This window comes from Salvelinus namaycush, chromosome 7, assembly GCF_016432855.1.
Source record: "Salvelinus namaycush isolate Seneca chromosome 7, SaNama_1.0, whole genome shotgun sequence".
Taxonomy (NCBI): domain Eukaryota; kingdom Metazoa; phylum Chordata; class Actinopteri; order Salmoniformes; family Salmonidae; genus Salvelinus; species Salvelinus namaycush.
Window position 1 is genome coordinate 21,589,735 of NC_052313.1, and position 13,544 is coordinate 21,603,278.

General features: G+C 48.8%; 1 protein-coding gene across 2 annotated transcripts in view; it reads left to right on the plus strand.

Annotated features, from left to right (window-relative positions):
* The window catches only part of sulf1 (sulfatase 1), a 67,241-nt gene that overhangs the window by 23,706 nt on the left and 29,991 nt on the right, over positions 1-13,544 (plus strand). The window contains exons 2-5 of one of the 2 annotated variants that reach the window (XM_038997739.1): positions 4,025-4,250; positions 5,119-5,358; positions 6,650-6,801; positions 11,003-11,172. In XM_038997739.1, the coding sequence (XP_038853667.1) occupies positions 4,073-4,250; positions 5,119-5,358; positions 6,650-6,801; positions 11,003-11,172 (740 nt within the window). In that variant the 5' untranslated portion in view covers positions 4,025-4,072. Of the gene's footprint in view, positions 1-4,024; positions 4,251-5,118; positions 5,359-6,649; positions 6,802-11,002; positions 11,173-13,544 lie in introns of those variants that run through there. The other variant, XM_038997740.1, reaches the window with a different exon arrangement.

Below are 13,544 nucleotides of genomic sequence, written 5' to 3' on the forward strand. Positions count from 1 at the left end.
CAGAAACAGTGGCTAAACTACTGTAAAATCCAACCCCAGGAGTAATACAGCCATCAGCTTGGCCTGAGGGTGTGAGAAAGGAAGGTGGACCATGACAACCATGACATTGTAATAGCAGCTCCATCATCTCCCAGTGACAGGAGACCTTCTGGACAGCCATCTTGCTGAGTGGCACCATACTGATCTTCATTCTGACCTAATGAGCTGGAACAAAATGGTGGCTCTCCCACACCTGAGCCTGGCCCTCCCTCACGGAGAGACCCTGCTTTCTGGGCCAAAACCCCAGTGGGTGTCACTGCCTTTGTCCCTGCCTCTGTGCCCCTCAACTTTAGCAAACAGGCCCAGAGCCAATTCCCAACCTAGCACTAGGGCTTTCTCCAAGGAGTAAAGAGGGAGCAATGGCTGAATTAAAGGCTGCATCCCAATATCTTTTTGTGTTTTCCTTCATGATCAGCATTAAGGGAAAACATAGGGTAGGTTTTCAACTTTAACTTACTCACCATTCAACATACAGTTTACTCTTAACCAAACAGTAAGGTATGTCTCCAGTTTAAAACCAGTCTATTAAGTCATATTAACAGACAATACAATGTATTTAAAACATTTCTCTCTGCATTGTTAGGAAAGGCCCGTAAGTAAGCTTTCACTGTTAGTCCACACTTGTTGTTTTACGAAGCACGTGACAAATAACATTTGATTTGATAAACTTGGTAAGCAATGTTATCAAGAGTGGAAAAAAACTATTTACCCAGTCAATACCAGATGGAAAGTTCTATCAACACCAGTGGACCATAAATCAACGTCTTTCCAAAGCTTCAGAGACTCATTGGCGTCTTTCTGAACGTGGTAAATGTAGAAGAAGGCAATAAGCCAGTGGTTATTTATACTGTGGTTATTATCGACAGTGACATCACAAATGGCACCCTATTCCCTGTACCCCCCCCCACCTCATCACCCCCCCTCTCCCCCTCTCCCTCCCAAACCCACCCACCCCTACCTCATCACCCCCCACCCCCCCCCTACCTCCCCGCCCACCCACCCCTACCTCCCCTGTCACGCTTGACGAGCTTGGGGTGCCTGTTGACTGACAGGTGGGAGGAAGGGCTGTGATTGGTTCAGGGTGGGGCTTGCGGGAAGGCATTGGAGCGTGGAGATAGCCAGAGAGAGAGAGAGAGAGAGAGAGATGGTTGACGTGTGATAGAGTTGATCAACACAGGGAGAGAAGCAGATTCAGGCCTCTACACTGGATGTGTTTTCTCGTGAAATGATATGAAGGGATTAAGAACAAGATGACATTATAATACAGATGATGTCAACTCAGGTGAGCTCTCTCTCTAGTTCTCTCTCTAATAGTTGCCTTAAGATGGGTCAGTGTCTGTTGTCTGTCGTTTGTGTTTCCCAGCCTGTTCTTGTCCAGGTTCAGGCTGGGTTGAGGTTTCTGGGGTTGATCTTCATTTAAGGGTTGAGTATTTCACTCAACACACAGCACATGCTGGAACTGTTATAGGCTGTCCCAAATGGTCCCTCATTCCCTTTATATTGCACTACTTTTGACCAGGGCTCATAGGGCTCTAGTCAAAAGTAGTGCACTATATAGGGAGTGCCATTAGGGACGCATTCATAGTAAAGTTGTTCAACGTTTGGAGTGGCTAACTCAGGATGGTCTTCTGGTCTGTTTGTTGAACGATATATACAGTGCATTTTGAAAGTATTCAGATCCATTGACTTTTACATATTTTGTTACCTCACAGCCTTATTCTAAAATATATATCTTCATCAATCTACTCACAATAACCCATAATGACAAAGCAAAAACAGTTTTTTTGACATTTTTGCAAATGTATTACACATTTAAATCTGAAATATCACATTTATTTAAGTATTCAGACCCTTTACTCAGTACTTTGTTGAAGCACCTTTGGCAGGCGATTGCAGCCTTGAGTCTTCTTGGGTATGGCGCTACAAGCTTGGCACACCTGTATTTGGGGAGTTTATCCCATTCTTCTCTGTAGATCCTCTTAAGATCTGTCAGGTTGGATGGGGTGCGTCACTGCACTGCTATTTTCAGGTCTCTTTAGAGATGTTTGATCGGGTTCAAGTTCGGGCTCTGGCTGGGCCACTCAAGGACTTTCAGAGACTTGTCCCGAAGCCACTCCTGATTGTCTTGGCTGTGTGCTTAGGATCGTTGTCCTGTTGGAAGGGGAACCTTCGCCCCAGTCTGAGGTCCTGAGCCCTCTGGAGCAGGTTTTCATCAAGGATCTCTCTGTACTTTACTCTGTTCATCTTTCCCTCGATCCTGACTAGTCTCCCAGTCCCTGCCGCTGAAAAACATCCCCAGAGCATGATTCTGCCACCACCATGCTTCACCGTAGGAATGGTGTCAGGTTTCCTCCAGACGTGACGCATGGCATTCAGGTCAAAGAGTTCAATCTTGGTTTCATCAGACCAGAGAATCTTGTTTCTCATGGTCTGAGAGTCCTTTAGGGCTGTCATGTGCCTTTTACTGAGGAGTGGCTTCCATTTGGCCACTCTACCATAAAGGCCTGATTGGTGGAGTGCTGCAGAGATGGTTGTCCTTCTGGAAGGTTCTCCCACGATTGCTCAGTATGGTCGGGCGTTTGGCCAAACTTCTTCCATTTAAGAATGATGGAGGCCACTGTGTTCTTGGGGACCTTCAATGCTGCAGAAATGTTTTGGTACCATTCCCCAGATCTGTGCCTTGACACAATAGAGTCTCGGAGCTCTATGGACAATACCTTCAACCTCATGGCTTGATTTTTGCTCTGACATGCACTGTCAACATTGGGACCTTATATAGACAGGTGTGGGAAGGGGTCTGAATACTTTCCGAATGCACTGTAGTCTGCATATCAAAATGGCACCCTTTTCCCTACTACTTCCCATAGGGCTCTGGTCAAAAGGAGAGTGCAGTACGTAGGGAATAGGGTGCCCTTTGGGACACAGACATAGTGGGGTTGGGGTGTGATTTGTGAGCAGATCGATGTAACTTCTGGGAAGTAAATATGTTTAAATGTAGCGGTGAATCTGGGACGGTTGTTGACTGTATTCTGGAAAGAGAACAGACTGGTTTACGACTGCTTTGATAAGACAGTAGTAAACCACTTTTTCCTCACTCACTCTTATTCTTTCCATCTACAATGAGTGTACAAAACATCAGGAACACCTGGTCTTTCCCGAGACAGGCTGACCAGGTGAATCCAAGTGAAAGCTATGATCCCTTATTGATGTCACCTGTTAAATCCACTTCAATCAGTGTACATGAAGGGTAGGAGACATGTTAAAGAAGGATTTTCAAGTTGAGACAATTGAGACATGGATTATGTATGTGTGCTATTCAGAGGGTGAATGGGCAAGACAAATGATTCAAGTGCCTTTGAACGGGGTATACTCAATAGGTGCCAGGCACACCGGTTTGTGTCAAGAACTGCATCGCTACTGGGTTTTTCACGCTCAACAGTTTCCCGTGCATATTAAGAATGGTCCCCCACCCAAAGGACATCCAGCCAACTTGACACAACCGTGGGAAGAATTGGAGTCAACATGGGCCAGCATCCCTGTGGAACGCTTTAGACACCTTGTAGAGTCCATGTCCCGATGTACTGAGGCTGTTCTGAGGGCAAAAGCGGGATGCAACTCAATATTAGTAAGGTGTTCCTAATGTTTTGCACACTCAGTATATGTTACTGTCTCACGTTCACTCTGCCTTTCACTCTCATTGTTGCTCTCTCTCTCTCTCTCTCTCTCTCTCTCGTTGTCTCTCTTTAATTACATGTTGTCAACAGTGTGTCAGTAAATACTGCATCTCGACTAACACCTTCTCTCTCTCTCTCTCTCTCTCTCTCTCTCTCTCTCTCTCTCTCTCTCTCTCTCTCTCTCTCTCTCTCTCTCTCTCTCTCTCTCTCTCTCTCTCTCTCTCTCTCTCTCTCTCTCTCTCTCTCTCTCTCTCTCTGTCTGTCTGTCTGTCTGTCTGTCTGTCTGTCTGTCTGTCTCTCTCTCTCCTCAGACTCCTCCTCAGAAGTGAGAGAGCTCCAGTGGGTTTCTTCCCTCCGCCATGCTGCTGGTGTGTGTGTCCTGGCTGGGCCTGCTGTCCCTGGGTTGGGACCAGGGCTGTTCAGCATTCAGCACCACCAGAGCCCAGGGAGGCCTGAGGGGACGCATCCAGAGGGACCGCAGGAACATTAGGCCCAACATCATCCTCATCATAACCGACGATCAGGACACGGAGCTTGGTAAGACTGTCATGCTGATCCCCTGGAGGTCTGGCAGTGGTCCTGTTAGCTGTATTTTGTAAGAGCTGCCTTAGCTGTATGAATCTGGGTTGTTTTCATTAGTGCACACTGTAGCAAAACGTTTTGTAACAGAAAATGAGAACAAGCATTTTTATTGGACAAATTCAGGTAGGACCCTCACTCTTTCTGCCCGTTTCCTTCCATTTGGTTCCTAGTGTACATCTCTCGGTCTGTCCTACGGAGGTCTGGGACTATAGTGGTGGTCTTGTATTGGTCACTACCACTATAAGGTGCTCTGTGGATCAGTGTTGTAATCTACAGGGTGCATGGTTGGCCCTGCTATCTACCGCTCTGGGACTGAGAACATCCTCACCTCTCTCTCGCTCCCTCTGTCTCCCAGACAGAAGCGCAAACAGATAGAGGGGCCATCTGGCCTTGTGGAGCGGTGTACAGTGTTTGTGTAATGGATTATGGTTACTTATTACTCTGACAGAATAGGATGGGATGCGAAAAGCTCCAATCCTAGTTTGACCATAGTGTTTCCCCACAGGGAAATGCAATGGTGCAATCCTCCTCTCTGACAAAAATCCATCTCCCACACTGTCACTACTGAGCAGCAGGTTAAAAAGTCATGAAGGAAGATCTACAAATGGAACCGTGTAAAAGCTAGGCAGTCCAGAACAGTCGGAACTGTGTCAATTGTAATCTAGTTACATGGGTCACTGTGAAGTCTATAAGACCGCAGTCTGTGACAATTGGTGTCAGCGACACATGGAAATGTTTCTGGATAACTGTTCAACTTGCTGTTCGTCTTTTAATGTATTTCTTTCCTCATTTCTCCCTTCTCCTCGCTACTCCTCCCCTCTAGGTTCTCTTCAGGTGATGAATAAGACTCGTAAGATAATGGAAGATGGAGGCACCTCGTTCACCAATGCCTTTGTGAGCACGCCCATGTGCTGTCCGTCGCGCTCGTCCATGCTGACTGGGAAGTACGTTCACAATCACAACACCTACACCAACAACGAGAACTGTTCTTCACCGTCCTGGCAGGCCCAGCATGAACCACGCTCCTTCGCCGTCTACCTCAACAATACAGGATACAGGACAGGTAAGGTGGTACAGAGTGGCACACACACTCCCTGTCAGAGTTCAGTCAGTCACCAGCTCCCCAAATGCCTGTTGACAATCACTCCTGTTAGTCAAACACACATTTTTTACTGGAACCGTCCCTCCGTTCGCCTGTCTCCCTCCCTCTATATCTGCCTCCTTCCCCTCATCCCTCCCTGCCTCCCTCCCCCTCGATCTGTCTCCCTCCCCCTCGATCTGTCTCCCTCCCCCTCTATCTGTCTCCCTCCCCCTCTATCTGTCTCCCTCCCAATCTATCAGCCTGTCTCCCTCCCCCTCTATCTGCCTGTCTCCCTCCCCCTATATCTGCCTGCCTCCCTCCCCCTCTATCTCCCTGCCTCCCTCCCCCTCTATCTGCCTGTCTCCTCCCCCTCTATCTGCCTGTCTCCCTCCCCCTCTATCTGCCTGTCTCCCTCCCCCTTTATCTGCCTGTCTCCTCCCCCTTTATCTGCCTGTCTCCTTCCCCCTTTATCTGCCTGTCTCCCTCCCCCTTTATCTGCCTGTCTCCCCCCCTCTATCTGCCTGCCTCCCTCCCTCTCTATCTGCCAGCCTCCCTCCCTCTCTATCTGCCTCCCTCTATCTGCCTCCCTCCCTCCCTCCCTGCCTGCTCCCTGCCTGTCTGTCTGCTGTGAGAAATGCAAACATGGGTTGGGTGCCAGGCTCCTGTCGGGGCTCATCAGCTAGTGTCTGCCTGAGTGATGGCTTGGAGGCCAGGCATGTGGGGAGGCGTACAGGCTCTGGGCTGGGCAGCTCAATGGGGTCCTGTGGCTTGCAGAGCGAAGAGGGCTGTGGTTTTGGAGCTGATATGTTGGTCTACAATTAGCTCTCTCTGGGTAGACTGGCCACGTGCCCAGGAGGCTTCTACTGGGGAGAGATAGAGAGATGTTTGGTTAGGAGAAGAGAGAGGGAGGGACAGAGTTAGAGGCACACAAACAGTTCCAGGTACAGGATTCATGGGGCTGAGGTGTTTGTGGGGTGTTAGGGTCAGAGAAAGGTCACACAACAGGGAAAAAAATTGCTGATATTTATCGCGTCAGTTCACTACCCTACTCTGTGGTTATGAGAAACATTGCTCGCCAAGCATCCAAAAATTGCCAGTGAATCATTAGATAGAGACATTTCTTGCAGGTTCTTACAGACAATAAATCAGAGCCAATATCTTGTGCTCTTTTCGAGGATGATGTTTTAATGTCTGTGAAGCCAAAGTAACATTTCTACATGAAAGTTTCTCTAATTGTAATTCTCGTTTCTCTCTCTCCTCTGTTCCATCCCAGCGTTCTTTGGGAAGTACCTGAATGAGTACAACGGCAGCTACATCCCTCCTGGGTGGCGGGAGTGGGTGGGGCTGATAAAAAATTCCCGCTTTTATAATTACACCGTCTGTCGGAACGGTTACAAGGAGAAGCACGGCGCAGAATATGCCAAGGTATGTCTGCATGCCTGCTAGTGGTGTTCCCTGTGTGTGTGTGTGTGTGTGTGTGTGTGTGTGTGTGTGTGTGTGTGTGTGTGTGTGTGTGTGTGTGTGTGTGTGTGTGTGTGTGTGTGTGTGTGTGTGTGTGTGCGTGTGCGTGTGTGTGCGTGCGTGCGTGCGTGCGTCCAATCCTTGTCTGCTCTTAAAGATGCCCCATTAATCTCAATCACCTATTTGTTCTTCCTTTATGACTGAATGTAATTGAATGTAAGGTCTTTTCCCGGCTAATTGCAGGGTTCCTATTGGTTTATATCTCTGGCATGCCCTAGCCAGGCTAGGAATCCTGGGTAAATTAAAGGGGAAGTGTTGAAATGAGTAATTTGAAGTGGCGTCTCGGGAGTTTGCTCTGAGAGACAGTTTTATTTTATTGTGGCGTGCCACAACGTTTAAAGATCGTAAAGCAGACACGCTGGCTGCCTCCAGGGGGTTAGAAGTTACATTACTCTTAGAAATGACCACCCTGCTTTTGTTTTCTCGCTTTCTCTCTCTCTCTCTCTCTCTTTCTCTCTCTCTCTCTCTCTGTCTCTCAGCCTATCTGTCTCTTTATCTCTCTCTCTCTCTCTGTCTCTCAGCCTATTTGTCTCTTTATCTCTCTCTCTGTCTCTCTGTGTCTCTCTCTAACTCTCTTTGTGTCTCTCTCGCGCTCTCTGTCTGTTTTTATCTATCTCTATCTCTCTCTCTGTCTCTCTCTCTCTCTCTCTTTCTGTCTCTTTCTGAGGTTGTGGAGTTCGTATGCTTCTGTTATTCTTTCTCTATCTCTCTCTCTTTCTGTCTCTCTCACTCTCTTTCTGTATCTCTCTCTCTCTCTCTCTCTCTGGGTGTTGTGGAGTCTCTCCATGCTACTGTACATCTCTGGATGGCTAAAGGAAGGGGAATCATTTTGTCATGTCAGTGTCAGACGCTGGCTAGGAGTGAAGTGATAACTCCATGATTGTGGAGGGGATGGGGCTTCCGCATGGCATCAGGAGGGCGCCCCCCTCTCCCATCTCTCTATGTGTTTTTAGTAAAAGCTGTCAGTCTTTCCCAGTGCTGGGGTGCATCCCAAATGGCACCCTATTCCCTATATAGTGCACTATTTTCTGACCAGAGCCCTATGGACCCTGGTCAAAGTAGTACACTGCATAGGGAATAGGGTGCCATTTGGGATGCATCCCCTGCTCTGTGTCAACGTCCTGCCAGCTAGCTTAGTCAAAAGGGCATGGGGAATTCATGGTGTGGGTTCATGTTGACCAGGGTGTTTCAGTGGCTGTCAGAAGGATGGGTAAATAAATGCTTGGCATGGTACTCAGACGTCAAATGGCTTGTCTTGTTGAGTTAGACGGAGGTGTTAAGTTACCCACGAGTTGAGGCTGAGGTGTTTACGGGATTGGGAGACGAGTAGTCGAGCATGTTGTGGTTTCAGACCCAAGTGGACCCTATAAATTAAAACCACTGGGGTGGGCAGTGGAAACACACACACACAGGCACGCACGCATACTGTACCACACACACACACACACACACACACACACACACACACACACACACACACACACACACACACACACACACACACACACACACACACACACACACACACACACACACACACACACACACACACACACACACACTCGCCAGATCCCATTATGTAGACTTGTGGACAGTGAAAATGATGGGGATGGCAGTCCTCCTGTGTACAGTTCACTGGGCAGTCACCAGTCACAGTGGGCAGTAGAGGGTCAATAGACGGTGAGAAGTTCAGGGAACATCTCTCTGTGTGTACAGTTCACACACAAGGGCAATGCCAGTGCATCTTCAAATTCTGTTGATTTGACCATGTATTCACTACCAGGAACTTTCCGTCTCCATTTGTAAAGCTCTGAGTTGGGACTCAGGATGTGATACACATGCCCAAGGATTTCACTCCCGCCCTCCGCTTCTCCAGCTTTTTCAGGCTTGCCTCTCACTCCATGACAGACTGACGGCCCCATTCAGTGTCCCCTCAAGCTGAACTTCCTAAAGAAACTCTTAAAGGAGCTGTGGTCTTCATGGGAATGTTTTTTTCTCTCTCTCTCAAGTTGCCATAACTATTAGCTAAGCATGACTTTAACCAGCGGCACGTTAGCATGGCACCATTGCACTCTGTCAGCCCTGCCAGGAACCCTGTCAGGTCAAAGTGAATCTAGGGTTAGCGGGATTTCCCTGAAATGGTATAAATCAGATTTAACGTGATTCATCTTGGAGCTATTAATGGTTTTATAGCTGCCTTTAATGACTTACTGGCTCGAGGGAGGGAGAGGCTGGTAGATTGCACGCACATGGCATTACCATGGTATTATCGTCCTACTCTCCTCCAAACCACCGTGACTCTGACCTGAGTTACCCTCCAGCTGTCCCAAATGACACCTTATTCCCTATATAGCGCACTACTTTTGACCAGGGGTCCATAGGACACTTGTTAGAAGTAGTGCACGATCTAGGGAATAATGTTTCCATTTTGGGCCGCAGGGTGCAGACTTAGGCTAGTTAAAGTGACGGGAAGGTAGTGAACACTCTGACGTGAACTTCCCAGTAGATGGATTAGAGTTTCTCCGGCTTAGCTTCAGACATATGGGATTACTGGGTCAGTGGTCGTGACATACCGCTGCTAATGTCGTCAAGGTAATGAATGGTAATAGGCATACTGCAACACAGCACATTGTCCAAGAGTGGATACATTTCTCTTCCCCTTTCAGCTCTGCTGAAGCCTTGGAGGACGAGGCCTCTAGGTAACAGCCTTAGAGAGAGGACACATCATAAGCAACGTCAGGTCCTATTGCATCTGACCACAGAGCATTGGGCTGAACTTCCCCAACGGTTCGCCACTTTTGGTGGACACCCAGCAGGTGATCTGCTGTGCATGGCTGTTCACGGCTGACGTTCGTTTTTTAACATTTTATTTAACCTTTTATTTAACTAGGCGAGTCAGTTAAGAACAAATTCTTATTTACAATGACGGCCAAACCCGGACGACGCTGGGCCAGTTGTGCGCCTGGATTCGAACCAGGGTGTCTGTAGTGACGCCTCTAGCACTGAGATGCAGTGTTTTATACTGCTGTGCCACTCGTTCCCTCTCTTAAACCAGCCATCCTCAGCTCCAGCCCTTAACCTCTCCGCAGCCTGACCCAGAGACCCTGTTAGCGTTACCCAGGGGAGAGAGGGTCTGCCTGGGGGGTAAAGGGTGAGGAGAACCAGGTGTCCTTCCCATCTCCTACCCCCTCTCCCTCTTTGTTCCACCCTAGGGTTAGTGCACTGTAGCTAGGTTGAGGCTCCTAGTGAGGCCCCCACCTGACCCGACCAGCCCCAAGCCCGTTGCTCCACAGTCTTGCCTGATCTGTACATTTCTCCTTTCTTTTGAGAGAGAGGGTGTGTGTGTGTGTGTGTGTGTGAGAGAGAGAGAGATTGAGGGATAAAGTGAGAGAGAGGAAAGGGAGAGAGGGCGAGAGAGGGGGAGACTTCAGTGTTGTCATAACACCGCGCCGGCTGAGACCACTGACCTCCTCTCACCATCAAGTGTTAGTGTCAACACCGGTGTCATAGCCAATACTGTCCCCCCGGCTCACAGAACCACTCATGAGGCAGCCGCTTACACACATGCACACGCGCACGCACACACATGCAGAGCTCACATGCACACACACACACTGCAAACACACACAGGCGAGTAGCCAGCTGCTAACTCAATGGATTGCTACTGGATTGGGAGTTAGGAGGAATTAGGAGAGCAGTATAGTGGTTTCTCTGTGTCTAATGTTCTGTGCAGATCTGGGCTGCTCTGGTCAAAAGTAGCACATTATTTAGGGAAGAGGGTGCCATTTGAGGGACAGCCCTGGATAGGTCAAAACTAATAGGCATTAAACAACATGTAAAAGACAGCAGCCATGTTACTTTGACCTGCTGTTAAAGGACCACGACATTGGAAAAGAAGAGACTTTGAACTTTTGGGTCGGGCTTCCCGGATGCAGATTATGCCAATTGCTAGACGATGAAGCACTTTCTATGGATAGTCTCCATTAAACACGCTCTGAAGTCCAGGACTAAAGAAATCACCCCTTGTAGCCTAACCTGTACAATACAAACCGTTTTGTCCACACAATGAGTATTTAAGCTAATACTACGTTTTTCCCCGTTGCAGGACTATTTCACGGACCTTATCACCAACGACAGTATCAACTTCTTCCGGATGTCCAAGAAGGTATACCCTCACCGGCCAGTGATGATGGTCCTCAGCCATGCTGCCCCCCATGGCCCAGAGGACTCAGCCCCACAGTACTCAGAGATGTTCCCCAACGCATCGCAACACATGTGAGTCAGACACACTACGCACGGACACACACATGCGCGCAGAGATACATGCATACACACACAGACAGATGCATGGATTCACACACAAACACAAACACTGTATTTGCTGCAATGGGGAATTTTCCCTAAGTCTGAAGTGCTGTGGTTTATGATTGGCAGCCATTATCTCCACATATTTTCTAAACATTATTACAGTTCTGTGTACTCCAAGACAGTGTCCTTAATGGCACCCTATTCCCTACATATATAGTGCACTGCTTTTGACCATAATCCCATTGGACCTAGTCAAAAGAAGTGCACTACATAGGGAATAGGGTGCCATGTGGGATACAGACCCTTCCCCTGGTCGTTAGATGATGACAGGCTGCTAAAACGCTCCTCTGGCAAACCCTTCTGACTGGCAGGGGGAAACTGATGTGATTTATCGTCTAAGAATAGTCAGGGAACGTATCTTTCTGGGAGAGGACACTGAGCTCTCAGGCCAAGCCCACGGTAGTGGAGCTCTCATCCAGGAGCATCAGAACTGTGGCAGCCCTCCGATCATAGAAATATCATGATATAGAATTATGATTATATTCCTATGGTTCCGAACAGGGCGGCCTCTCTCCCGACCTCCCTGCTCTATATCCCTCCTCAGCTCTGTGCTGCTCTCCTCCACTCCTGGAAGTCGTGTCCTGAGGCTAGAAGACAGGGTGGGAGACCAGGGTCAGGTTTAGGCAGTTTGTTCTCTCTTTTTGTCCCTCACTCTCCTGCCCTTCATTCATGATCTCTCTCTCTCCCGCTCTCTCTCTCTCCATCTCTCTTTCTTGTTCTCTATTACTTTCTCTTTATCCCACTCTCTGTCCCTCTCTCTCCTCTTCCTACTCCCCCCGCTCTTCTCCCTTCCTCACCCTCTCTCCCTTCATCCCTACCTCTCCCTTCCCCCTCCCTCTCTCCCCCCTCCCCCTCTCCCTTCCCTCTCTGCCTCTCTCGCTTCCTGCTTTTTCATTCCCTGGGACATCCTGACCCTGTCTATATCAATCAGCCCCTTCTCCCCATGGCTGTAGGGATGTGAGGAATGCATTGTATGTTCTGGAGCAGGCAGGCCTTTGTGACATTATTCATGTATTTTTAGCACAAGCCTCCAGGCTGGGGAGGGGGGTCGAGGGTCCAAGAGTTGGTGGTGAGGGGGGGGTTGGAGGTGAGGCAGGAGGGGGGGTGGCTGGGGGTACTAGGCCCCCGGATGTGTGAGTGGGTAGAGGTAGGGAAAGAGAGGGGTATTGGGGGGAGGGTTTTAGGCCTCTGTTGAGTGGGGGGGGGGGGGGTCATGGGGGTTGCCAAGGTTACCATGTGTGTGGTGAGCACCAGGGTCAGTGTAGTGGGAAGAGGAACAGGTGCCAGGCATGGTCTGATGTGGGTGGCATGTCTTCATGGGCATTGGTGCACCATTGATGGTTCCTCTACCCAGAGATTGTGAGTAGCATCAAACCAGCCTTTTTCCAAGTAGAGCTCTAGGTTGCAGGCTTAACGTCTTACTTATGGAAGTTCCCCTCTCCTCTGATTGAGTTGTGGTAACTCTTGCCCTCCTCCCCTTTCCTCCTCAGACCTCCATTGTGTTCTTCACCCGCCCAGCCAGGAGGTCTAATAAGCCCCACAAAGAGGCTTGTCTCTGGGCACAGGGCCACCGGGGGCTGGGGTCTAGGCTGGGCACCTCTGAGGGAACAAGGAATGTTGGGGTCAGGAGAATGAGCCCAGCTCACATAGGGAGAGGCCTATAGGACACATACACCTGTCACACTATACCTTTATACGTCAAGGTTCTCAGGGTCAGTGTCTGGCTGCCTCCCAAATGACACTCCATTCCCTATATAGTGCACTACTTTTGACCACAGCCTTATGGGCCCTGGTCAAAAGTAGTACGCTATATAGGAAATATGGTGCCATTTTGGACACAGAATACATCTAGCCAGGGTTCTAAAGGGTATTAGTCTGGGATTGGCTATGGCTCTCAGGGTTAGTGTTCAGCTTAGACTACAACCACACCACACCATTTAAAGGGCTATACATTCAGCTTGGGATAGAGCAAGGGGTTAAGGCCCTTTAGTTTAAGGTTATTTTCACCCTAAAGCTAAATGTTCAGCTTTGTCTTGTTCAGACACCACACAATACCGAGGTGTAGCTAGCTCATAGTCAGAATATGTTTAGACATCTACTGCCAGTCAAAGTGTATTAGTACACCCTAACATGTACTTAAAGAAATAAAACCACTTCTTGTGGTTTTCTGTGAGGGTTTGTCAGGTTCCTAATTCACGTCCCCGGGCTCCCGAGTGGCGCAGCGGTCTAAGGCACTGCATGGGGCATCACTACAGTCCCTGGTTCGAATCCAGGCTGTA